This window comes from Sarcophilus harrisii, chromosome 4 (genome assembly GCF_902635505.1).
Source record: "Sarcophilus harrisii chromosome 4, mSarHar1.11, whole genome shotgun sequence".
NCBI lineage: Eukaryota > Metazoa > Chordata > Mammalia > Dasyuromorphia > Dasyuridae > Sarcophilus > Sarcophilus harrisii.
The window spans coordinates 306,041,996-306,069,505 of record NC_045429.1 but is presented as its reverse complement, the minus strand read 5'-3'; the positions used below and the strand labels follow the sequence as shown (position 1 = coordinate 306,069,505).

The 27,510-nt window shown below is 35.7% G+C and overlaps 1 protein-coding gene across 6 annotated transcripts in view; it reads right to left on the bottom strand.

Annotated features, from left to right (window-relative positions):
• The window catches only part of RPTOR (regulatory associated protein of MTOR complex 1), a 511,183-nt gene that overhangs the window by 13,273 nt on the left and 470,400 nt on the right, over positions 1–27,510 (bottom strand). For 5 of the 6 annotated variants that reach the window (XM_031965593.1, XM_031965596.1, XM_031965598.1 and 2 more), the window contains 3 exons: positions 25,116–25,163; positions 3,708–3,814; positions 883–1,010 (listed from right to left, as the gene is read on the bottom strand). In XM_031965593.1, coding sequence (XP_031821453.1) covers positions 883–1,010; positions 3,708–3,814; positions 25,116–25,163 — 283 coding nt within the window. The remainder of the gene's footprint in view (positions 1–882; positions 1,011–3,707; positions 3,815–25,115; positions 25,164–27,510) is intronic. The other variant, XM_031965594.1, reaches the window with a different exon arrangement.

Here is a 27,510-nt window from a genome sequence, read left to right as displayed (position 1 = left end):
ATTTTTATCACCAGTGCTTAGCACAGTGCCTGGCATGTAGTAGGTGTTTAGTAAATGTTTACTGAACTGAATTACTGAATACAAATAGTTTAGCACTGAAGTGTTACCAAATGTTTTATTTTCTCCAATTTGATCATAAATTTCTTATAAGGCATGTATGAAATCTGCCTCTTCACCTTTCTACAGTAGTTTTCTTACTTCACTACATCCTTTCTACCATAGATGTTGGAGCTTTTTTGCATTTTGCTTCTTCTCTCTACTATCCCTTTGATTTTCTAACTTATATCATGCTCCTTTGCATAATAACATATTGGGGACATCCTCTTATGGTAAGTAAGGAATTAGGTAAGTTCCTACAAGAAAGAACTCTTTTCTTGGTATCTGTGTATTCTTACAGTTGAGCACATGGTAGGTTAAGTGCTTTGAACTGAATTTTGAATTGAAGCTCTTATAGTTTCTATGAGATTTTTCAGTTCAACATTTATGTCCAGATACTCTAGAGAGTTGTGGTGCAAGGGGTGCATTCTATTGGCAGATCTTTGCCAGAAAATGTATGGAGTCTTTTTCAGTAGGGGGAGAGGGGAGGGAAGGGAGAGCAGTAGCAGAATAAGTATCTGAAGTTCTGACTCCTTGGTCAGAACTTCCCCTTGGACATGGAAACTTCCTAGTCAACTTTTTGAACATTGTCCTGTCTTTCTAAATATCCCACATTTAGCATTTGTGGGAGGCTGTAAAGTGAGTACAAGGAAAGCAGGCCCTAGAAATACAAAGAAAAACACCACTGAACTGACCCTGAATTTCCATAGGACCAGCTGGAGTGAGCCTAGCAGGAAAACCACTAACACTTGAGGGCAGGAGAATGGGCAGGCTCTGGTGAGTTACCATTCACTGAGTGCCATTCTCCTATCATAGACCCGAATGGAACCGTCGCCAAGGCCAGCCACAATGAGTGAGCGGTGAGAGTCACAGGAGAGGCTTGTCACACAGCTGTCTGCACCAGTGGGGATATCCTAAGGCACAAACAGAGAGATCACAATGTAGAAAATTGCAGAGCATCTGAGTGTAGTCTCATAAGTCCTCTCATGAAAATGCTGAAGGAGAATTTTGAACTGATTGATTTCTTATCACACTTTTCGAAAATAACCTGACATTGTATTTACTGATAAAACCTCTCTCACTCCTCCTCCCTTATGTGATATTCAGGGATGTTATGTCCATCTACAGAAGTAGTCAGAAAGTCTTGAGGAACCCCGGGGTAGAAGGGAAAAGTAAGAAAACTCTAAGAGTACATAGGCACTTGTCCCCACAGTATGAATGATAGGTCAATTGTACCTCAGCTTCTACCAGTCTGGAAAGGAAAAGCTATAAACATGCATCTCCCAGGAGGTCACAGAGCTCACAGACACAATCTAGTAATGACTGTCTTTCAGGTCCAATTAAACTTTCCAACAATATATTCCCCTCTTTCCAAAAAGAAAGACAAAGCACATTTGGCAGGGAAGAAGCCTTGTTATATCCCTCCTAAAACTTCTAATTAGTTAAGGAAAATCTCCAGAAGGAATTTTCCTTCCTATAAAGCATCCCTCCCCCCTCCTTTCCTGTTGGTCATAAACGCTGTTGGAAGAGCAGGAGTGCTGATAAATGCTCTGTAGGAAAGAGCAGAAGACAAAAAAAATGGGTCCCGGGAGAGAAAAATGCTTTCAGGAATATAAAGATTTTGCAACTAACAGATATATAGAAAAAGAAATCCAACATATATGAAAAACAAGAGATCACCACTTTAACCAGGAACTCTCCATTAAAGAATACTATTTTTTTATTCATCAACCCACAAAACAAATTTGTAATTAGTATCTTTATATCTGCATGAAAGAACATATTACCAGGGGACAGGAAGGGAAAACTCAAATAGATAAAACCATTGATTATTTAAGAGAAGCTTTTCTATCTCTCTCGATCTGTTTTTTTGCCTTAGCAGAGGCCTTTCAAAGAAAGAAGAAGAAACCAAACCTCTAGGGAAGTCAAGTTCTCTCTTTGGTTGAGTTCTACTTTCTCAGTATTGTATTTACTAAGAAAAAAAAATCTGTCATGGCTGGGGAAGAAGAGACATTTTTCTAATGAGAAAAACAACTCCCTCCCCCCCCAAAAAAAACACCAATTAGAGCTGTGCAGTTCCACTGGCAATGATTTAATAACAAGAGAGAGTGTGAACCAAAAGATGACAAACTTCAAAATAGAAGGCCAAAGGAAGAGAATGCAGAGTGTAGATGGTGCTATCAGGCCAGTGCGCTGGGTGGTTGTTCTGCAGGTTGCAGCTCCCACCAGGTGCACACAGGGCCACCAATGAGAGTCCTGCCTGCCATGGAAAGGAAATAACGGTAAGAAAGAAAAATAGTTTTAATTTAACAGCTACAAAGGGAAGGGCAGCTTCTAACAACTGGGAAATAATCAGGCCCTCCTCACACTGCATTAACTCACTTCACACCTCCTTTCTATTTTGGTTTTGAGAGCACATGTGCTACACCCTTCCCTCTCTGACAATGTCAGTTTTTGTCTAATCAAACATCTTAGCTGGGGATTCAAGTCGGTCAAGGATGTAAGTTGAGGGGAGATGGAAAACAATTATTTTCTCCTAGAAAAAAATTTCACCCTTAGAAAAATTCTCATCTCATAGAGTTCTGGGGATAAAGAAAACGGAAACCTCTGTATCCTAAATCTATGTCAGACACTGTGCTAAGCATCTGGCTTCCCTCCCTTTGCTGCTTCTCACCAGACCTGCATTAGCTCTCTTCCCTCCTTTCTTGGCCCTCTGTCAACTTTCCAGGGTGTCTTGAGCAAAACTAATTTACTTCTCTCTTTCTCTCTATTAAAACTGAAAATAAATGTTTTCAGAAGCGTACAGTCGAATAATTAATCATTCTAATTTAAAATATTTTCACCCTACTGATTTCTGATGTTCCCTAATTTATACAGATAAAATAATATTTGGAAATAATTAGGATTAGCATAGGCTTAATTATGCTGCAATGCAGGGTCAAAGTATCATAATTAATGTTCTTCCAGGGATAATTAATTTCTAAAAGCTCTGAAGTCTAGCCTTCATTTGTCCCCAAGAGTGAAGGCTTTCTTCTTGTATATCTTGCCTCCTCCCCTGAAATAATTTAAGTTTTACCACAACTCCCTTTTTCTGATGATACATTACTTGGAAGAGTAGAATCTATTTCTCTATAATCACAAATAGAAGAGGGACCTTAAGAGAGATTTGAAGGTAGAGTTGAACTTTCAGGAAATAAAGAAGAAAATAGAGATGATAATGGTACACATCACCTGTAAGGTATAGTGGGGAAAAGCCTGGATTTGGGAACAAAGGATCTGAGTTTAAATCCTGATTCTAACACTTATCATTTATATGACCTTAGCAAAGTCCTATCAACTTCTCAGGCCTCACTTTTCCTCAACTATAAAATAGGAGAGAGGATGACCTTGAAAATTCCTTCTATAAGAAAGAATCTAGCATCCTACAACTGATGACTAACATACTGCATCTGAAACACTTAGGTGAAAAACTGATGTAGTTTCTTTGGCAGTACTAGGTTGAGGAAGAATGTCAGGGTTATAAAAGAATGACAAAAGGAGGAAGCTTACATGTTTCACGAATCTTCCTGTTTTTGTCTTTTTAAGCAGAATGGTTTTTTTTTTTTTTTTACCTGCACTTTCATCTCTCTATCTGTGTCCCAGATTCGGATAATCCGTACATCTCCTGATGTCATGAGGAGACCAGTCTCTTGTTCCCAGTCTACTACCATACCAGCTCCTAAGTAGAAACAAAAAATAAGTATGTGTTACATGAAGAATTTATTCAGCTTTTGATTTTGCAAAAGCAAGCCTTGGGAATGCAATTAGGGCATTCAGTTAAACACTTCCAAAAAATTCATCAAACTGGACAAAATGAAATTTATTCTCTGAGCTTAGGGTCTAGATTCCAAAGAAGGGCAAGAATAAGTTTTTTTTTTTTGAAAATTATAAAAAGTAATTTTGAGTCCTGCTTGGACTCACAATGCACATATCAAGTCAACTCACATAATACACATATCAAGTCAACAAGTATTTATGAAAAGCTTACAATGTATCAAGCATTGTGCTAAATATTAGAAACTGTTTGGGATAAATAGCTTAAAAGAGAAAAAAAAAATGGAATGACTTTGCTAGACTTTCAGGTTCAAGGATGTCCTAGAAGAAATGGACTAATTTAAGAGACACGCATTGGATTTGATACATTGATGGAACTGAATTGTCTGTCATGGATATAGAAACTTTCTCCAGTGGATCATGTTTTATTTATTCCTTACCAGCATGTGTGTTAGGATATTTTAAATACATTAAAATTCTTCCACAAGTCCTCTGCTGTGGGTTTACCCCACATTTTGGGGCTCTTCCTTTTTGACACAATCTGTCCCATCAGTTATCCTTCACTTTGAACTCATGACTGACCTGCTTTCTTTTCTGGTCATACACTTTTTCTTGGATAATAAATTTTATACTGCTTCCCTTCATAGTTCTTTGTCGTTAATATGTTGCTGCCTTGTCTCAATCATGTCAGCCTACACAAAATAATATACAACTTTTCCATTCTCATGAAGCCATGGATTGGCTGGTTTAGGAAATCAAGAAAATATTATTGAACATTCACCAAATGAATTTTGGTGTGTGAATGAACATTAAAATACTACACATTTCTTCTGAAGTATCTGTTCTTATAGCCTACTCTCTTTTAACTCTCCAGAAAACAACAAACTTTGGAATGGAATTTCAACCTTTGTGAGTAATCAAATGATAGACCAAGAAGGATTTATTAAGTGTTTATTCTGTGTAGAAAACTGTGGTTGGTACTGGACACACACACACACACACACACACACTTATTTTTGAGGTGGTCTGTACCCTCAAGGAGCTTATATTGTACTAGGGAAATACAATATGATCAAAGGCAGTAAAGGTAACCAATTTGCTTGGAGGATAAAGCATGGGAGGGAGAGTAATGTGCAATCAGCTTGAAAGGTTGATGGCTGGCAAACTCACTTTCAGTGGTACTTAAAGAACTTTAAGTGCTACAACTAGGAGACTGTATTTTAACCTAAAGACTTATTGAACAAAGTGGTAGCATAGTCAGACCTGGACTTCTGTACTATAATGCCACTTTTGCAACTGTGTAGAAGATGGAATGGAGACGTGAGAGATCAGAAGCAGGGAAACCTATCAGGAGGCCTCTGCAATCATCCAGGTGGGAGGTAATAAGAACTAGATTAGAAAGGTTTCAGGATAATAAGAGAGATGTTAAAGTGATAGAACTGACAAGGTGGAGCAACTGAGTAGATATATCATAGAAACCATTATCAGCAGTCTTTGAAGAGGTAGAGTGTACTGGGATGACATCTTATTTCCTTTTAGGAGGGCCCCAAACCATTCTACAGCTTGGTAGATAGCATAACTTGGGCATGACTGGTAAGTGAAATAGTCACACTTCTGTAATCCTCCATACTAAATGTCTTTAAATTAATCCCAAAGGATATTCATTTCAGGACACTGCCTTTTAAGACTACCAAGAATTGTCTAATACATACATCTCCATACAAACTTAAATGATAAAATCTTTCTCAAGATAGGTTTCATTTAATAGGCTTGTTTATACAAGCAAAGAATTTTACTAGAAGATGCTTAAATGGTATGCTTTGAAGGCAAAATCACTTAATAATTATCTTTCACGTCTGATGCTGGGAGGTAGACTGACCTCATCTTTGATGCTTTTCTAGATAGATTTCTATTCACAAGTTCCTTCATGCATGAAAGTAATTCTTGGCCCAAGAAACTGGAGATAAACTACAAAACATGACTGGCTGGCAGGTTCTAATACCTTGGAAGAAGAATGTATTCTTTTTGTTTTTGTTTTCCATATCCAATACATTGCTGTCTGTCCTTATAGAAATGAGATGGAGAACATAAAATCTTCTAAGTACTTCCAGAATTAGACACTAACTGCTAGACAGAAAGATTTGTGAAGAACAACTTCCTTACTCTCCACTTTGTATACAAAAAGAGAAGACTTTCCTGGGCTACAATAGAGCCTGAGGAAATTATCTTGGGGAACAATGAAATGAATTAAGCCTTTTTCTGATGCTGATAACATGAATGGGGAAAAATAGGACTTAGTTAATAAAAAGGGGTGAGGAAAAGGGGAGAATATCCATGATACGAGTATTGTGCAAATGGGGAAAGTTAAGGTAAATAATGGTTACAATTAACTGTTATCTAATAGGCAGTCCCAGGGACACGAAAACTGTTGGACATTCCTGTTAATTAGAATACTGTTTCCTTTTTCTTATTTTTAAAGACTGGATATCCCTATCTTGCCCAGGGTAGATGTACAGGGGGTACTCACTTTTGGATAGCACCTTTGACTTGATCCATTTCTGATGTGGGTGGATTCATTCTCTTTAAGTGATCTGGTGGTCCTCTGTTCCCAGAGGGGAAGGGAAGGTGATAAGCATTGAAATGACCAACTACCATGTGTCATGAACTATGCTAAATGCTTTACAGATATTGTCTCATTCATATCTAATACTCCTCGGAGGTAGGTGTTGTTTTTATCCCTACTTTATAGTTCAAGATACCAAAGCAAACAGAGGTCAAGTGACTTGCCTAGGATCACACAGCTGATTCATATCTGAGGCTGGATCTGAACTCAGATCTTCCAATTCTAGCTATTTCTATTAATGTCCAATTTAGTGTGGATATCTGATTCAGTTAGTCCACTGAAGCTCACCTCATCATCAACCTATCCTTCCCAGGAAGCAAGGATTACAATGTACTACCATTCCTGGCAAGAGTCAGTTTTCATTTATAAAACACTTATAGAGTGCTTACTATGAACAAGGTAGTGATGTGACAGACAAAAAACTATTGCAATCTGGGACAGAATTAATAGAAGCCTAGTACTGACATCAAAGTAAGTAATAGTCCCAATCGCTAGCTATTCAACAATGCAACAGTCTACCCAAGAACTAGAGTAGTTGTCTAAGGACAGATGACCTGGACCAGTCAGGGATGTGAGGAAAGGACACATAGGGGTGGAGAGGGGTAACTTTGGACTCGATGACCTCTACCATTGCTTTTATCAATTAAAGTCCTTTAATTCTAACTCACATATTTTCTTTATTATTATTATTATTATTAAAGCTTTTTATTATGGAAACATATACATGGATAATTTCCAAAATATGTTAAACATGTTAAAATATGTAAAATCCAATATATGTATACAATTATCTTGCTGCACAAGAAAAATCAGATCAAAAAGGAAAAAAATGAGAAAGAAAACAAAATGTAAGTAAACAACAAAAAGAGTGAAAATGCTATGTTATGATCAATGGATCAGTTTCCACAGTCCTCTCTCTGGATATAGATAGCTCTCTTTATCACAAGGCCATTGGAATTGGCCTCAATCATCTCATTGTTGACAAGAGCCACGTCCATCAGAATTGATCATCATATAATCTTGCTGTTGCCATGTATAATATTCTCCTGCGTCTGCTCATTTCACTCAGCATCAGTTCATGTAAGTCTCTTCAGGCCTCTGAAATCATCCTGCTGGTCATTTCTTACAGAACAATAATATTCCATAACACTGATATAACTTATTCAGCCATTTTTCAACTGATGGGCATCCACTCTAACTCACCAAGCTTTCATCAAACTTTTGGTGTGGGTGAATTCTTGGGTATAAGTGCAAGTAGAATTTGGTTACAGAAAAGTAGAACTACTTGAACTTATGAAAACTCAACTAGTATTTCCTAACCCCCCTTGCAAAACCCTGCATCCTACTAAGGTGCAGAATCAATGTCTGTTTCTTGCTAGGTTCTTAAGTAGTTAATGTTTTACTGGTTTTTGAACAGAATCAAAGAAATGCAAGTAATCAAGAAGTACAACTAAAACTATCAAGACTATACTTTGGATAATCCACAGACATAAAAGAAACAAATATTCACATGAAATAGTAAATTGTTAACTATAAAGTTTGGACTACAAGATGAGAGGACAGGAATACAAATTGGGCAATGCAACTCCTTTCTTTTTTTAAAATCCAGAACCCATAAAGCCTATACAGGCATTAAAAGCTAAAACAATACTTACACATAATTTGTAGAAATATAGATCAATAGGGTTTAGTTAGCCTTTCGGACAACTGAGATCTCTCATACTCCTGAGATACTCTCATACTCCATACTCAGGAAAACAATTCCTGAACACTTAACAGTTCTTCCTAGTGGGTATCCTGTATCAACACCTTTTTTTTTTCCTTTTTTTCTTATAGGCAGGAATGCTTTTTACCCCATCTCTGCCCATTGAAATCCTTCAAGATTCAATTCAAATTCTACTTCTTATTCCTAAATTTTCCAAGCCAAAATTCTTACATCTCTCAAACAATTCTAGCACTTTTTATTTCATCTTATGCCCCCTATATTGTGTTCATGTCTTATTTATCCTACTAGATAGTAAACTCCTTGGGGACAGAGACTGTCTTTTATTGATTTTTGGATTTGTTGGCTATTGAAGAAGAGTAGGACTATTATAACCCTCCCTGTAGATACTATGTTTTTATTAATTCAGCCCAAGTTTGCATCAGCTTTTTGGAGACAAGTCATGACTCATATTGAGCTGGAAGACAATTAAGATTGCTAAATGTGTTTTTTTTCCCATATTAATTGCTAAGTTATATGGGATTTTACATTTATTTGTATTACATTTCATCTTATTAAATCATCATTCCAGCCTTAAAGTTATTTTTTTTTTGATCCTGAATCTTTTACCATTTTACCATTCTAACTTTGCATCATCTTTAGATTTACCAAGCACATCACCAATATTTTCATCCAATGAAGAACATATTGAATAAAGTATCTGAGGATAGAATCTTAAGGCACACCTCTTAAAGATATTCACCTATACTGACAGTGCTTCATTACTAATCATGATGAGATTTATAATCAGCATTTATATAGTGCAAAGAAAGTCTGAAGTTGGCAAAGCTGACATAACAGGAAAATGACAAATGCTGGAGAAGATGTAGGAAAACAGATGTGTTCAGGGAAGATTAGTACCTCTGTGGTGAGGGCTGCCAAGCCTTTTATAGGGCTGCTTTCCACCTTTTGTGTCCACTTGATCCACCCAATTGTTACCTGTGGTTCCAAGAAGCTGTAGCATACATAGTAGCCACACTGTTTAAGCAGATGGGTTAAACCAGGTTGAGGAGGTGTATGTGTTCATCCCAAGCATATGAAGACTTCCCCTGGTAGGGTGGGTGGATGAGAACAATTTGTTCCAATGGCCACGAAGGCAGGGGAAGCAGGTGTTGTGAAACACTTAGAACTTGGTTAGACATCAAAGATATCAAGGTCATCCACTGCATTTTAAGTCATCACCAGACATCTTGATTCTGTGCAACCACTAGTCAGTGATGACTCCGGAAGAGAGAGAGAGGCTGACACCTTCATGTAACTCTGCCTCACTAAATCCAATTTACCTAGATCAAAAGACATCCACCAAACCAATTTTCCCAATTTCTATCTATCTCAAAGTCCTGTGGCAATGGTCAAATGATGAAGCAGCAAGTACGCATATCCTGGGAGTTGTAGTCAAAATGCTGCACACAGGGAGCCCAGGCCATAGGGCTGTCTTCTCACTGGAAGCAGCAGTAGGATTCGGCAGCTCCTTGGATGTCTGAGCAGCCTTTTAAGGATTTCACTGCTCACCTCCAGGTGTGAGGAAGGGGCTCAAAAAAGTTGCCCTAAAAATTGTCTGGTTATCTAAACCTGGTTGGATTATGTGGCAGGTGGGAACCTTTTCCTGTGGTTGAAACACTAAAAAATGTACAAAAACTTCTGCAAAGTTTATATTAGTCCACTGTTGGTGCAGTACTGAATTTGTATGACCATTTCAAGAAGCATTTTGGAACTGTGCCTCCCAAAATTACTAAATTGTACATATTCTTTGACTTAGAGATATTCTATTAGATCTACACTCCAATAAGGTCATAGAAAGGGGAAAGGATCCATATGTACAATATTTTTTATAGCAACTCTTTTTTTTTAGTGATGAATTGTAGACTATGAGGGGTATTTATCAATTAGGGAGTGGCTAAACAAATTGTGTCATAAGAAATAATGAAAGGGTCAGTTTTGGTGAAACCTGAGAAGACTTGTATAAACTGATATAGCCTGAAATGAGAGGAATCAAGAGAACAATTTATAAAACATAACCACCATTGTAAAAACAAAAATCTTTGAAAGACAATATGGTAAGCCCCTAAAGTAGAAGATTACAAGATTGTATAAAAAGGAGTGAACTCATCCAGCTTGGAAATGGAGCAGATGGGACTGGGTCCTTAAATGGGTGCTGTACTTTCTATGTGGGTGAATAGGGGAATTCAATTTTCAAAAATAATGAATAAAAAAGCAGTCTTCTTGACTCTTAATGTCAGAAACTTTTCTCTCCATGGAAAGATCTACTCTGATCTTACCTATTATTCTATGATATGCTTTATTTCTCTTTCTGGTGGTATAGTGGAATGAGAATTGGCATTGGAATCAGAGGCCTTGGGTTTGAATTCTACCACTGAAGCTCAGAGTCTTGCAACCTTAGACAAGTCATCACTTGACTTTCCTAGACCTCAGTTTCCTTCACCTTTAAAATGATGAGGTTGGATGGGGTAGCTTATGAAGTCCTTTCCAGTTCTACATCTTCCTATAGTCTTTTTTCACTTTCTCTATTGATAGAAACAAAATACTAGAATGGGGAGAGCATCTAATTTAACTGCCTCATTTATAGGGATAAGGAAACTTTTCCCTAGATTATCTGTCAGGGGCTTTCATGAACTTTTCCTCTCCTGGCTCTCCCCATGTTTGAAGCAAACTCTTTTTCTCAGTCATTTTAATCTTCACTAGAGCTTCCAAGTAATCTTGAAAACTTTCTTAGTAGAAGTGGCAACATCTACAAATCAAGTTTCTAAGGGAAGAACATTGTAAAAAACAAATAAAAGTGCTCAGAGATGTACTACTGTGGTTTACTTGAAAATCTTATACTTTATCTTTCTATTGCTCCAATTTATACTGAGAACTCCTAAAACCAGGAATATGTGTTCTTTCTTTCTTGCAGAGCCTGGTGTATAAACAGTTGTCAGTCAATCAATAATTGTCATGATAATAGAAGAGAAGCTGTATAAAGGGAAATAAAGTATTAGATTGAATCCAAGCACTTCATTCCCAAGCCTCAAGATTTTTATTACCCAACAAGAATAAGTAAGAGGAGGAAAAAAAAGGAGCCTTGGCTACCTGGAAAGCCTAGGGTATACGTAGAACTATCTCCTTGTCAATCTAATGAATCTGTCTTAAAGGATACAAAAGATCTATTTTCAAAATCCTGAATTTAATTCAAGTAGAGAAAAAAAAGTGTCTTCAAAATATTCTACACTTCTCTATTTCCACAAATTAAACAAAATGGCAAACTTTAAGGGAAAAAAGGAGGGCATAAAGGGAGGCATCTACAAAAAATAAACAGAAGGAAAATTCAGAAATGTTCAGATGTGTCATTACAACATACACAAAAAGGCTTGAGATTTTATTTTAGATTATAATCTAAGTTACACGCCCAAAGCTCTCAGTCTATATGACTAAACTCCATTCTCTCTTTCATTTATGTACACATCTAGATTGATGGGCACATGGGTATGTGGACATAAAGTGATATCTAATAGGATCTACTTGGAAAAATGGCTTCATGCTTCTTAGATACAAAAGAATAAGCATACTTTGATAGTGCTCATCAAGAAAAATCGAGCATTCAAAAAGTTATCAAACTGTGCATACCCTTTGATCCAGCAGTGTTACTACTGGGCTTATATCCCAAAGAGATTATAAAGAAGGGAAAGGGACCTGTATGTGCACGAATGTTTGTGGCAGCCCTCTTTGTAGTGTCTAGAAACTGGAAACTGAATGGATGCCCATCAGTTGGAGAATGGCTGAATAAATTGTGGTATATGAATATTATGGAATATTACTGTTCTGTAAGAAATGACCAACAGGATGATTTCAGAAAGGCCTGGAGAAACTTATACGAACTGATGCTGAGTGAAATGAGCAGGACCAGGAGATCATTATATACTTCAACAACAATACTATATGATGACCAGTTCTGATGGACCTGGCCATCCTCAGCAACGAGATCAACCAAATCATTTCCAGTGGAGCAGTAATGAACTGAACCAGCCTACGCCAGAGAAAGAACTCTGGGAGATGACTAAAGACCATTACATTGAATTCCCAATCCCTATATTTATGCCCACCTACATTTTTGATTTCCTTCACAAGCTAATTGTATAATATTTCAGAGTCTGATTCTTTTTGTACAGCAAAATAACGTTTTGGTCATGTTTACTTATTGTGTATCTAATTTATATTTTAATGTACTTAACATCTACTGGTCATCTTGCCATCTAGGGGAGGGGGTGGGGGGTAAGAGGTGAAGAATTGGAACAAGAGGTTTGGCAATTGTTAATGCTGTAAAGTTACCCATGCATATAACCTGTAAATAAAAGGCTATTAAATTAAAAAAAAAAAAAAAAGAAAAGAAAAATCGAACATTAAATCAGTCCTGTCACATATAAAATAGAAAGCAAGGAGTTTAGCAAATTCACCTATGTTTTGTTGGGAATGTTGAAGCAGTCATGTTGACTGAATGTTAAACTGGCTTGGAATCCTTACTAAAGTCCCCTCTCTGAACACCAGTGATGGCAAGGCTTACAGCCTACTCTATTGTTTCATTCTGGAGCAGGAAATGCTGGGCTTCACAGCTTAGCTGACAGCTTATATCTTTATCTTGTGAGTCAAACTGATTGCTATTTTAGATTGCCTGGCATCTTAAAGTTTGCTACAGAACAGGAAGTAAGCGGACTGACAGTGGTGTTGATGATAAATGCCCCCAAAGTGTTTACATTTGTCAACTTGTTTATGGCCCATGTGACAAGATAACCCTGGCAAGGCTGAGATGGATATTGTCATTACATCACTGATTAAGTTAGGAGGACAAAGCTCTGTATGGCAGTTTGAAAGCCCTCAATTTTCTAGTTAGATTCCTTCACTTGAAGGCAATGATTTTCTTTAGTCTGATATGCTGTAATCATCACAAAAAACATGTATTTCTCTCTGCTGGAGGGTAAAAATGAGGACACACTTTCTAACTAGGACTACTGCTAGGAAGAGAAGAACCACAGGGCACATTATCTTCTTCCTGGCTTATGGGGAGGGGCATAAACACTGAACAACCATGAAATCATGGATAAGGAAAGACTCATCCCTGGGAAAATGGCCTAGGAAGGACTGCAGCCCTGGAGGAACTCAGGCCATGATTAAGAACAAGCCCACAATATTTTGTAATCCCTAGGCTTGGTCATTATAAGGGTGGTCTGCATTCCCAATGTGGTGGGGGATGACAGCATAATGCAGAGTCTTGTACCTTGTGAGTCAGGGATCCTAACCACCTTTCTGTTATCCAACTTAAGTATATACTCTGCCAATAACACAAATAATACCAATTAATTTCTGAACTACTGGTCCCCAAAAGAAAAATAAAGAAATTATTAAAGAGTCTATGTGAATACAAACTGGGCAGATTCACTAGTTATATTTAGTTATTTAGACTACTTCTGAAATATTAAAGCTAGCCAGTGTGGTGAACAGAGAATTGGACTGAGTTCAAAATCTATTCCTGACATTTTTAGTAGCTGTGTGATCATCAAAAAGTTACTTAACCTCTTTGAGGCTCAGTTTTCTTATGGGTAAAATGGGGATAACAATACTTAGTACCTAACTTCAGAGTTGTAGAGTTCAAATTAAATAATGTTCATACTTTGCAAACTTCTGAGTAATATATGTCAATTTTTATTCCTATTATTAATAGTAGCAGTCTCTATAAATGACACTGAAAAACTAGAGTTTTCAGAGAAAGTTGACTAGTATAGCAAAGGGTCAGGAAAACTTAAGATGAAGAAGAACAAATTCAAAACAAAAGTCAAAGCATCAAAGTGTTTTCCTCATAATAACCTTTTCTTCATAATGACACTACTAATTGGGAATCATATCAGTTTAGATCTACAATTGCCATCTACTGTGCCATGGAAAAAAACTGGTTATGTGAATATAAAGGGGAACCTTTGTATTTGGGTTGTCAAGAGTTTCCAGAAACATAGCTGAATCTCAAAAGAACAAATTTAGAGAGTATGAAGTAAATTAGGTCACTGAATTCTCTGTGTAGTTCCACAAGGAAGAACATGTATCAATGAAGAGCAGTTATAAGGAGGCCAGAGTTTGGGTCAATAAATAAAAAGAAGAATGAAAGCTGTCCAACAAAGGAACAGCTGTCTGGTGAGATAGTGAGAGCTCAATTTCCAAAAGTGTTCCCTCAAAGGCCAAATGAATACTTATCAGAAATGTTGGAGAGCTGATAGGTTACATTAGATGATTTTTAAGTTTGCTTCCAATTTAAAAATCCTATAGTTATGATTAAGTTAAAAAAAACAACTCAGTGATTTCTAAAGTTATTTACTTAGCTAGGTCTTTTTTGATGTCATTATAAATACATTTTTAATACTTTACAGATTTGAATATTCACAAGTCAGACATAGAGGCAAAGAGGAGTCAAGTTGAAGCTAATATTTCATAAAATAATACCTTTCATCAAGGTTTATAAAAGAAAAGCTACTATGAGTTCTGCTCATCTAGGCAAAGACTATTATGGGAAATTACTCCAATCAAGAAATAGCTTAATTTCAGAAAGAAAATTATGAATGTCACTCCTTTCAGTGGTGGAGGAAAACAGCTGGGGGGAATGGTTAAATAAATCATGGCATATGTAGTAGCATGTTGCTGACCTATAAAAAGTGATGACATGGATAGATAAAAAAAAACCGAGGAAGATTTGTAAGAACTGATGTAGACTGAGGTGAGAAAAGCAAGAAGAACAAGTAATACAATGATCACAGTACTATAAAGGAAAACAAACATCAAAGACATAAGAACTATGATCAATGAAATAAGCAATTATGATTCCATAACTGATGATAAATTAAGCTTCTCACCTCGCAGAGAGATAGACTGAACATACAAAAGATGAAAAATACATTTTTAGAAATAACCACGGTGTTCCTTTATTTACCTTGACTAAACTTAATTTATTTCAAGGAAGGACATTTTCCTCTACTGGAGATAGATTTGGACAAGAGTAATAAGTGTTATTCCTTCATACTTCTTCCCAAAAGAAAGCATGACTGAAACCTTTAAAATTACTCAGAAGGTGTTGCAGAATGAAGGAAATAGAACCAAGAGAATACTTTGTACTCTAACAGCAACACTGCAAAAAGTGAACTATTTTCAAAGACTTAAGAACTCTGATCAACACAATGACCAATCACAATCCTAGAGGGATAATGATGAAGAATGCTTTCTACCTCTTGACAGAGAAGTGAAGTTCTAAATATGCAGAATGAGACATACATTTTTGGATATGGGCAATGTGAACATTTGTTTTATATTTTGTTTGAGACTTTCTTTCCCAGCCTCTTTCCTTCTCAGCCATGGCCATGTACCAAAAAATATTTTGCATTTGTTATAAGAGTTTTTGTTTTTAAAGCTGGAGTAGGATGGGGAGGAAAAAATAAATGCCCTGTTAGTTGGGGCAAAAAAAAAAAAAAATCAACTTAAATAAATTAAAGTGAAAATATAGGCAAAAGAGGAAACACAATAAAGGCAAAGTGCTAAAAATTAATATATTAAACTTAACATGTTCTATACAAAATCAAGCAAGAGGGGAAAAGTCCAATATCTTACTTAAAATTAAGACTATAATTTGCGAATCACATAGAGGTTATTCTGTAGAATTACCTAAAAAAATTTCCCCCAGATAATGAGACCATTTCTTATATCAGATTTAAATGAATACCCACCACCAAAATTCTCTCCCATTTTCAAAACATGTGCATGTGCATGCATACTTGTATGTGCACACACACACACACACACACACACATCCATACAACATTACCTCCCCCCCCAAAAAAAGGCAACAGCTCAATTATAAGCAATAAACAAATACATACTTAATTTTTTTTTAAATCTTTCTTAGCATATGGTCATCCCTGCTTCTGACATTCTGAGTTCTATCGTGATGACTTCAGGATATTAGCTGGTGCTTATAGAATAGAAAGAAAATTCAACCTAGAGCTAAATTGACAAATTGTTATTCATTTCAACTGAACCTTTCTCTCCCTGACCTCCTTTATAATGAACACTGCAGTATGCCATAGGTTTAATTACTGAAATGCTGTAGATTAAGGGATTGACTTGTCAGGAATATATGCAAGAAAATTGAGAGTGAGTAAATGGAAGACTAATAATGACTATGATTTTACTAAAATACAGTTCTGCAAAGAAAATGATGTTCAAGAGTTCTTACTATTCCATTTACAAAAAGAGTTAAATGTCACTGTTTCTTTGACCTCGAGTGAATTATTGTTGACCAGAGTGGGAAAAACTGGGTTTCATTCCTTTTCCATTTCTTTGATTTGTTTTCAGATGAATTATGCTTGTTTTAATGAAAGATTAACTCATATCTGATAGACAAAACTTCATCCTCTCTAACTTCTGATTAAGATGGCTTTGTGACTGGGTGCAGAGAAACTCAACTTTCTCACATGTATTCTACTAAAAACCTAAGAAAAATGAAACTGAAGAATGATCAAGAAATCTAGGTCTGATGGTACATGCTCATAATACTTGCCACTAGATGGGGTGTATATGGAAAGAATGAGAGTCTAAGGTGGGTGAATTACTTAGATTCAGGAATTGGCAACAACAAACAACATTTATATAGCACTAACTATGTGCTAGGTATTGTGTTAAGCACTTTAGAAATAATGCAGATTTGGTGTCCCCACTAAATCTGGCACCAGTTATGGTGAGCCTTTAGGAAAGAGGAGCCATCAGGCTGTCTGAGGAGAAGAGTACCAGCTTGGAGAAACACAGAAAATCAAAGCTTTCATCAAGACGAACACAGAGGTTAGCACACTATACTTTTTAGTTTGAGAAAGATAGGGAGACCTTGTCTAAATAAACAAACAAAACTCTTTAAAAAAAAAAAAAGGGAAATGACAGTAAATACATTCATTCAGTCTAGGATTGTACAGTAAAAGACAGCTAGCCTTCAGGCAAGGATCTTATCAGAAAAACCAATGTTAACAAATTAGAGCTCTATAGGTATAGAGAAATAAAGCATTTTTAAAGCACAAGTCCATCCTTGGGTTTGGGAAGAAAGAAAGTTAGAAGAAGGCCTGTTACATATATAGAGAGGGCAACTTAAGGAGGCTTAGAAACCTGAAACTACTTCATCACTCCCATTAAAGACACAGAGCCAGGAATCACCATTTTTAAGACTTAAGATGCTCAGAGGTACCAGTAATCTATCCAATAACATTCTACAGGTCTTTGAATGTTATAGTAGTCTGAAACTGTCTGATCCAGGAGACAGTCTGAATCCTAACAATATTATAAATCTAGTTATAAAAGGAGATTGGAAGTCTATAGCAAGGGTTGTGGTAATTGAGGGGGGAAAAGCAATTAAGCAAGGCTGGCCATTCTATCCAGGAGCATGGGGAAAAATGGAGTCTGGCCCTGACATAAGTCTCAAATCAGAAACTAAGACATGAGATATGAATAAACAGAAGAAAACACAGAAAACAAAGAAGAAATATGGATCCAGAGACAGCTAAGAGGGGAAAAAAAAGGGCCTTAGACACAAGGACTATAAGAATACATGGAAAAAATAAAGCAAGAAATGAAAAATATTATTAGAAACAAAATAATAGCTCTGGATGAAATAATTGGAAGGAGAAGGTGGTAAAAGAAGCCTTAGAAGGTAGTAAAATTACCCAAATAACACTAAAAATTAAAATGAGCCAAATAGGAATTAATAATAACCCAATGGGAAATATGTAAAGTATGTATTATGTATGAGAAGTGGACATGACATGGAAATATGTGAAGGATATAAGAATCATTTCATTGAAGACTTACATGAACTCATGCTAACTGAAGTGAGCAGAATCAGGAGAATACTGTACACAGTAATATTGTGTACAATATTAAATATTGTAAAATATTACAATGAAATATTGTGATTTAAGACAATTTCAATAGATTTGTGATGGAAAGTGCCATCCACATCCAGAGAACTATGGAGACTGAAAGCAGAGAGAAGCATACTATTTTCATTTTTTTTTTTTTTGTTTCTTTTTTGTTGTTTTTCCTCTTTTGTTCTGATTTTTCTTTTACAACATGACTAATATGGGAATATGTTTAAAATGATTATACATGTATAACCTATATCAGATTACTTACTTTCTTGGGGGAGGGGAAGAGGAGAAAAATTTCAAACTCAAAATCTTATAAAAATGAATACTAAAAACTATCTTTACACATAATTGAAAAAAAAAATCATTTTATTGAAGTCCCCTTCCAGTAACAATTACAACAAAAAGCCTGAGTATCCTTTTTCAAGAAATCAACTGATTAGAAATTATCATTAGAAAGCAAAGTGAAAACAGAAACTATTAATCATGCCCTGGAAAATTTCAAAAACAGAACTTTTAGGAACATCAGTCAAGATCTAGCACTTCCAGGCCAAAGAAAAGATTCTACATGCTACCACAATGAAAGAATTTAAATAACAAAGAATTAAAGTCAGAATCAAGACTTGGCAGCTAATACCATTTAGGAGAGGGAATTTTGGACTGTAATAAAGGCTCATAACCAGGAATTACCCTGGAGTACAATTCTAAAGATAGAAAAATGAACCTTTAAGGGAACAGGGAGCTTTAAAGTGATCTTGAAGAAGAGACCAGAACTGAGTAGAAACTTTGAAATGCAAACATAGGAGTCAAGAGAAGTCTTAAGAGAGAAAAACATCTGAGAAATTAGCAAGAGTTAAAATAATGATGAAGCACTTACAGTCTATGGGATCCCTAAAGCCTTTAAAGACTACAGGTGAGTCATATGCACAACAAAAAGAGAAGAACTGGGGATGGTTTTGTTCTCTTTTGATGCTTTTAGGAGAAGAAAGAAAAAGGGAGGGGAAGAGGAAATATTTTAGGATTTGGTACACAGTAAAGAATAAATGCATATATCCTTCCTGCCTTCTCAGAAAAGAAACAAAGGGAAAAAAGAAAGCAGAAATTATTATTTTTCCTAGAGTAAGAAAAGCATACAACTAGTTTTCCTCTTCCTCTTTCCTTTCCTCCCTGACTCCCTTCCCTTTGTCTCCCCATCTTTCCCTCCCAAGTTGATACAGAAATACTTTAAATTCAACAAAAAGCTTAAGATTCCTTTGTTGCAGTATTTTTCCTTGAGCTAAAAGCTCTGCATATTGACTATGACATTCTTGGAAATTTTCATTTTGAGATTATTTTCAAGAGGAGGCCAGAGTATTTGTTCTATTTTCACTTTGTTTCCTAGTTCTAATAGATAAACAATTTTCTTTTATGATTTCTTGAAAAATGATATTCAGGGACTTTTTTGTTGTTGTTTGTCGAAGTTTTTAGGGACTCCAATGAAATAATTCTTAAATTATCTCTTTTTTTTTCTCCATATCAGTTATTTCTCATAATAGACATTTTATATTTCCTTTAATTTAAAAAAATTTTTTAAAAATTTTCTTCTAACATTCCCCATTGTCTCATGGAGTCATTACTGATTTCTATTTGATTCATTATAATTTTCTGGGTTACTTGGGCAAAATTTACCACCTACTTTTTAAAAATGCAAATTTATTCTGTTTTTCTAATTATATGTGAAGACCATTTCAACATTAATTTTTTAAGCTTTTGAGTTCAAATTTTTTCTCCTATCCCTCCAAGATGACAATCTGATATATTACTGCTTTCTATACTAAGCTATTTATTTATTTCCCTTGGAAGTATTTAATCCAGAGCTATTATTTTGCTTATAAATCTATTTATTACTTTTTGCTTCATTTATTCTAGATAATCTTGAAATCCAAAACATTTTTTTCCTCTCTTTCGCTCTCCTTGTAGTTTCTATGGAATTAGCCTCTTCTGGGTTTTTCCCTTGGACTTCTTTTGATCAATATTGTCTTGTGACTTTTGCTTATTTTTATCTCTAGTCTCAGTTACTGATTCGGGACTTTGAACCAAGACCAGGTTCTACTTTCTCCCATACTACTGAACATACTACTGTTGTGGTCAGGTTCTCTTTGGTTTGTATTATTGATTTCTACTTCCTTTGGTGTTTTCACTAAGAGTGGCAGTCTTCAATGTCCCTGGTTAGAGAGGTGGTTGGCAGTTGCTATAGTCTTTATTTCCCCTGGGTTTTTCCTAGTCAGGGTGCTGCCATTTCTCACCCAAAGGCTTCCCAATTTGGGGTGCTGGTTTTACTGTCTCCTCTGGGTTATTGCTGATTGAGTCATTAGAGATGCTCCTGTTAACTTCATTTCCCAGATCAGGATAGGTTGTTTTCTATCCCTACTTCAGTTTTTCTGATTATAGTGCTGCCATGGGTTTCTGATTTCTTTCTCTGGGCTCAGTTTGGCTTCTCTTTCAGTATTTGTGGCATTTGGCTCTCTGTTTTTGTGTACATCTGGACTACAAAAAAAAGGAAGGGGGACTTACTGGTGTTTCTTTTAATTTCTTGGTAACTGTTTCACCTGATACTTGTTTTTTTCCTAGATCACTGCTAGAGAAAGAGAGAATTGATCTAGTTTTTGATGTTTCATGTGGTTATCTTAACTCCCTTGCTTTCCTCAAAATTCATTCTCACCCCTCAGTTGTTAGTGTCTTTCCCTAGAAATTACTGTGCAGCTACTTGGTAGATAATTTGTATTTATTTTTCTTTGTATATTGTGATTTCACTGAGTAAAATCATATAATCATAAATTTAAGGCTTGAAGGGATTTTGGAGGTCATTCAGTCCAACCTCTTATTTTAAAACAGATAAAAACAATGAAATAATTTGCAGAAGCTGGTTTCAAAATTAGATCTTCTGGTGTTTTGCAGTCTCTGGCAAAGATGGTGGCAACCGCAGCCCATGGATTGGTTCCAAAGTGGGCCAGAACCTGAGGGACATTTGGATTCACTTGTGCTAGTGCTTGGTCAGCAGTCAACAAGTGAGAGACTTCAGTGATAAACACTATGTGGAGCTGAAGAAAGTGAATTCCTACTTCCCCTACTTCTCCATCTGTGAGTGCTCCAAGATGCAGCCCAAGCTATGAGTCTGTTCTGCTTTTGGCCAGGAGAAGAATATCTCCTTGAACATCCTCAGTAGTGAACAAGTGGCTATAGCGCTAGTGAACATAAAGTCTCAAGAAAACATTAACAAAAGTTGCCTTGGAGCAACTTGGACTGTGAATGCAATATCCATATATTTTAAAATTATCTTTACGTGTAAATCTTATATTGTAATGAACTATAACTTTTCTGAATGTTCCTTTTACTACTTCATCCCCAGACATATGGAGTTAGCCACCAACATTGTGATTGAAGAAATTTAATGTAATACAACTTTTCAAGTCTAAGAAAAAAAAATCCTCCGATTTCAAATTTAGTCCCATTCCCCCTGTGCTTTGATGTTTCCCACTTCTTGTGGAAGCTCTGTGGGGACAGGTGTGAGTTTTCCTTCTGGCTTTGAAGTCAGTGCTTAGGCACTTTATTTTATTTTTTTTTTGGGAGGGGGCCTGATTGGTGATTTTATTGGTGAAGAGAATTCTCAGTAAGGAAACTCAAACTATGTCAGCAATGGCTCAGTAATTTAATCATCTCAGAGTGTTGCATAGGATATGGAGAAGTTAGATTAAGGGACTTGCCCAGGGTCACACAACCAGAATGAGGAAAAAGCAATACTTGAACCCATGTTTTCCTGACATCAAATTTGTATAGTCTATATCACGCTGCTCCTTAAAACAAATGGCCCTAAATAAATACTTGCTGAATGAACTGAATGAATGATATATAAAAACAAAAGCCAATAATAATTTTTTTAGATAAAAGAAAAAAGATCCCCTAGGGAGAAGTCTCTTGACTACATTTCATAAAGGAAACTGCCTAATGCCTGAGCACCAAGGTGCATTACTGATTGACTATTACATGACTATAAGCATGGGGTAGAGTCCTGGCCTGTTTGGCTTTAACATCTTTGATATTACAATACAGTCAATAGTAATGGCAGTAAAGTTGTCCTCAACTTGCTCTGATTTCCTGCTCATTGAGCGGGGAATTCCCTTTGATCAGGTTCTGATAATTTTAGACTTTATATCTGCCTATGAATTTCTAAAGAAAGAGAAAGTGAGGAGGATAATAGTCTACCAGTAAATTCCCGTAAGCTTCCTGATAATCAGAGGGAGTGCAAAGGTTTCAAATTAAAGGATTCTGATTCATAACTTCCTTTTCTACTATATATTCTAGCAATCAGCAGTTTTCTGGTAACCACAGTATTTGCACTTTAGTCCTCAGTTGATGAAGATTAATCAAAGATTTATCTTAGTGTTATATCACAAAGAGAAAAGTTTAAACAATTTCTTTAATGCACAATGCCATAAGTAATAGAGTAGAAGAAGAAGAAGAACCCTTTATTTCCTTTAGGTCATGAGGCAGAGTTTGGAGGCATAGTCAAAAAGGGTAAATATATGCTATGTTTCAAGATTTTTGCTTTTCAAGGAAATACTAGGTACTCCTAACAAAGTAGTATTTGATTTAGAACTGGGTATTAAAAGGTTAGCAAAGATTAACACTATGAATTTCCTTTGAATTTACTTAGGGCAAACAATTTTGACCTACTGAAGTCACCATAATTCCATGACTGCCCCCTCTGGCTTCCTATTACCAAGAATTCAATCAATTATTGAGCTGAAAAGGTCATCTAGTCAAGTTTCTACATTTTATATAGAGGTATGATTCAATACCTGAATCAAGAAATATAAATGTATTCCTTCAACAATGCTTTGTTACGTGCTTACTGCAAGTTAGGTACTATGTGTAGACACTAGGAAAAGAGAGCATAATTCCCCAAAGAACTTATTTTAGTGCTTAATCACACTTTCTGATAAAAAAAAAAAATGCTTTTCTGTGGTCTAATTTAAACCTTTCCATGACAACATAAACCTTTTTCTTAGGATTTTTGCCTCTGCACATGGCGATTCAGTGGTCAATATCTTTTTTTTTTAGAACTTTTTCTATAGCTTAAAAATTTCAGATTTTTTTCACTTCAAACAAAATAATCCTAATTTGTAATGTTCTTCTCTAAAATATAATCTTCTCTGGGAACAGGTTTCTTGGGAGGCTTCTGGGAGCAGCCTTAGTTTCAGCTCAGTGTAACAATCACCTCAAATGTAGCCAGGGGTTAAAGTCCAAATCCTTTATTGTCTCTTCCAAAATCTTATTTCCTTCAGTTGGGGCTTGGCTAGTTTTCTGGAGGCCTTCAGGCTCTTGGTTTCAGTGTTCTCCACAGGACAGCCTGCCACCACTTCTCTGTCTTCCTTAGTTCTGCCCAATAGGCATCTCTGGCTTGTGAATCTTTTTGATTGAATCCTGGCTTGTGAATCTCCCAGAGTCAATCCTGGTTGAGGCTCCTAGCTTATATATGCTTTCTTAAAGGTGTGAATCTTGTGAAACTGTAATAAGTACAAACTACATCTAGAGAACTGCTAAACAACCATTGTCTCTATCAATTCCACTGACTTAGCATCTTGTTAAAAATTCTAACACTAATTCGGTTAGTCATGCTTTATTTCCTATATTCTTCACTTTTTCAGCCCTAAATGCTTTACAAAATGTGGTTTCAGCATGTCTATGGTAGTTTTTAGTTTTCAAGTCTATGATTCTCACATCCTTAATAATTCTGAGAGTATAACTGAAGCCTAGAGTTTCCTTGGTAATCTTGCTTTAGTAGTCACACAGCTGGGAATATCATTTATGTCATTAGAGAGAAATGAACAACTAAAAGTTAGGCTATGACCAAACAGTTTACTTGAGGGATGATCACACAGCTCTGAAAATTAAAGGTGAAAGAATGTATTCATTCTTTTTAGTGAGCCTTAGAAAAAAGAAACTTTCTAAAAAATTTTTTTAAAACTTTCCATATAAATTAGAAAAGAACTCCTGTTTCAAATAGAAGTGCAGCAGTTAGAAAGTTAAATATGTAAAATAAGTCAAATATAGAACTCTCTAACCTGCTATGGCTGTCACTCAGATGTTCTAGTAACTTAGAATACCATTTATTTACAAATTCTGAGTTTATATGTGAAGTTTTCTGATAGAAACAGGTATTTCAAGTAGCTTAGAGTTTAGTTTCATGATACAGAGCCCTCTCAAACAGGTGGAAAAAAAATCGGAATCCTTTCCAGATATGTTCCAATAGCTATGTTCTTCCTAGTAAGGCATATCTAAAGCCAATCAGGATATTACATTCATCTGTAAATCTTTTTACAAGAATATAGTAATAATAGAGTCAAGATTATTGGATTTAGATTTGGATTATTTTTTATGTTCCAATTCAAAAGTTAGGGAAAATGGGGCTTGGGGAGATGAAAATAACTAGTTTCCTTATATATAGAAAATGCCCAGTGGTTGGAGATTAGGCAGGAAAAATGTGAATCACACACACACAGGAGTAGTTATGAAAACTGAAACTTTGAGCCCAAAGAAAGTACAACTTTTAGATGTAACATTTAAGTCTCATTTTAAGAAGGTGGATTTTCTTCTCAGTTCCTTATAATTATCCAATTTCTCCACTCAGACATGATCTATCTCTTCTGTCCACGTAATTAAAAAATGAAGCAAAAGAAGCAAATCTAAATTCCTTAACCTTGTCTCCCTGTAGCAAAAGAACCTAGAAGATGTGAAAAGGAATAACAATAACAACAACAACAAAAAAAAAACTTTAAGAATCAACAAAATGAAGGCAAGGACAGTTCCATGGATGGTTGTAGATAAGAGGAAAGAAAACACTCACCTCCCTGCTTACTTCGGTCAAGATAGATTGAAACCCTTCGGGCCAGACCTGTGAGGAAATAGGGATTAGGGGATTGGTGCTAAGGGTAAGTTGGTCAGGCAAAGCAAAATAAATTAAAACAAAACAAAGCAAGATTAGAAAGAAAACTCAAAAGAGAAAAGAAAGTGGAATGAGTGCAGAAGAGAATGTTCAAGTTCACAACATGCTTCTATCCAAAGGGAAAGGAATGACTTGGTTGTAACAACCTGCTTATAAAATCATTCTATTTTACAAACAAAAATAATTAACATTTTCAGGCTAATAACACTGGTTTGATTATCAAGTATTTTTCCAATTGTAAATGCCCTGAGTATCAAAGCTATCTGTGGAACATGTGTTGTGTAACTGCCACATAAATGATCAATCTAACTAACTTTAATAAAATGTAGCATCAACTAAGCCACATTTGAAGGTGGACCAAAAGCCAATGAGGAGCTGAAAGGGACTGAGCAAGTTCTTTGGTAGAAGACAAGATAAGTAATTAGCATGACCAGGGATAATCAAATTTACAGATGCTCTGTTTTGAGGGAATAAAACTATGGTGAGAAATTAGTAGTGGAAAGGATTAAGTTCAAACCATAAAACAACAACAACAAAACTTCTCCTAGAAAACAGTACAAATGTTAGGGTGGTAGAACCTGACTGCAGTATAGTAGGGCTTTATTGGGGTACATAAGACTTGGCTTAGTAAGGAAATGAAGCTGCTCCTTCTGCCAAAATAAATAGCTTTCTGCAGGCCAATTTCTGTGAATTGAGATCTTCTTTAGGAGTTGGAGCAATAATAGATGGTAACCCAAGGGAATTCAAGTCAGGGTACTGGTTTCCAAAATGACTCGTTAGGTGGTCTCATCAACTATTTCCACTTCTCACTCTGGGTATCTAAGGAGAAAGATCTTGAACAAAAATCTTTTGATTCTCTGGTCACTTCTTGATTTTTGTAAGTAATTCAAGAGTATATGAGAAAGTATACACAAGACTATGTTCTCATTGTGCACATATAGTAGGAGTTGCTTCTGTGATGATGTAGAGGTTCTGTACATCTTCTGCATTGAAATCAAAGAACCAGAGGACCACTGGAAGAGAGTGTCACTCTCATCTCAGAGATCAATATATCAAATCATTTTTTGAAATAGGCTACCTAGTGAGTAACTTAGAAAGCAGTCAGAAAGCTTAGAGAATCTTTAAACTCCTGAAGACACTGCCCAGGGCAAACAGTTTTATTCCAAGCATATTCATGAAGAAGCAAGAACAAGGAATGAAAAATGGTATTTGGAAATCCTATCTCCTCCTTTTTCAGCTAGTTACTGTATGTTTATTTTCTGCCTTGGAGTATATAAGACTTCTATTTGAGGATTCTTCATATTTGCACACTGATGGAAAGTTTTTCTTATGTTATTTCCTGGAATATGGAGACAAAGACTTTAAAAAAATATTTTCTTAGAAACCAATAATTCTTACCAAGTTTGTTTGTCTGGCTCTGCTATTTTGATTTGTAAAAATCTGTAGTCTCCCACTTTTGACATTCTGGTTTGATTTTATTGTTTGATCTTTTAATTTTATCTATCTTTTTTTTCTTATCATCTCTAAACCCCTGATTCTACTATTTCATTAAGATTTTCCCACCATCAATAGGTATAACATTTTTTTTTTGGCCAATTCTCCTGTCTGTGAATTCTTCTATCAGGATTATTATTTCCAGTGGTTTTTCCTTTATATCTCTTATTATGCCTCTAAATCTGTAGGTTCCTAGGGCTTGTCAATTTTCTTTTCTGAAGGCTTACGGCTCTTAGAGTTTTGTTCTTTCTTTCTGAAGATTTCTCCTGGCTTTCTTTTATTTATTACAATGGTGACTTGTTTGACTTACTCAGTTTTCTGTTTATTTTCCTCCCATTCTTTCTTTTCTAATAATAGCTTTTTATTTTCAAAATATACCCAAAGATAGTTTTCAACATTCACCTTTGTAAAAGTCTTGTATTCCAAATTTTTCTCCTTCCACCCCTAGAGAGCAAGTAATCCAATATAGGTTAAATATATGTAATTCTTCTAATCTTTGTTCTTTTTCTTATAAGTAAGACACATCTTAGGGAGTTGGGCTCAGTGCACCATCTTGCTGAAGGAAAGTTTTCATGTTCTCTCTTCTTGTTAGTTAATAAAAAAGTATCTATTAGGTATCAACTATGTGTCAGGCATAGACACTGCTGCTAAACACTGAGAATACAAATATAATAAATAAAACTCTCCATTCACAAGGGATTTACATTTTAATGTGGGAGAAAGCGAATAGAAAAAAAGCATATTCAAAATAAATGCAAAGAGAATAAATACAAAGTAATTACGTACAAAGTGTGGCAAGATA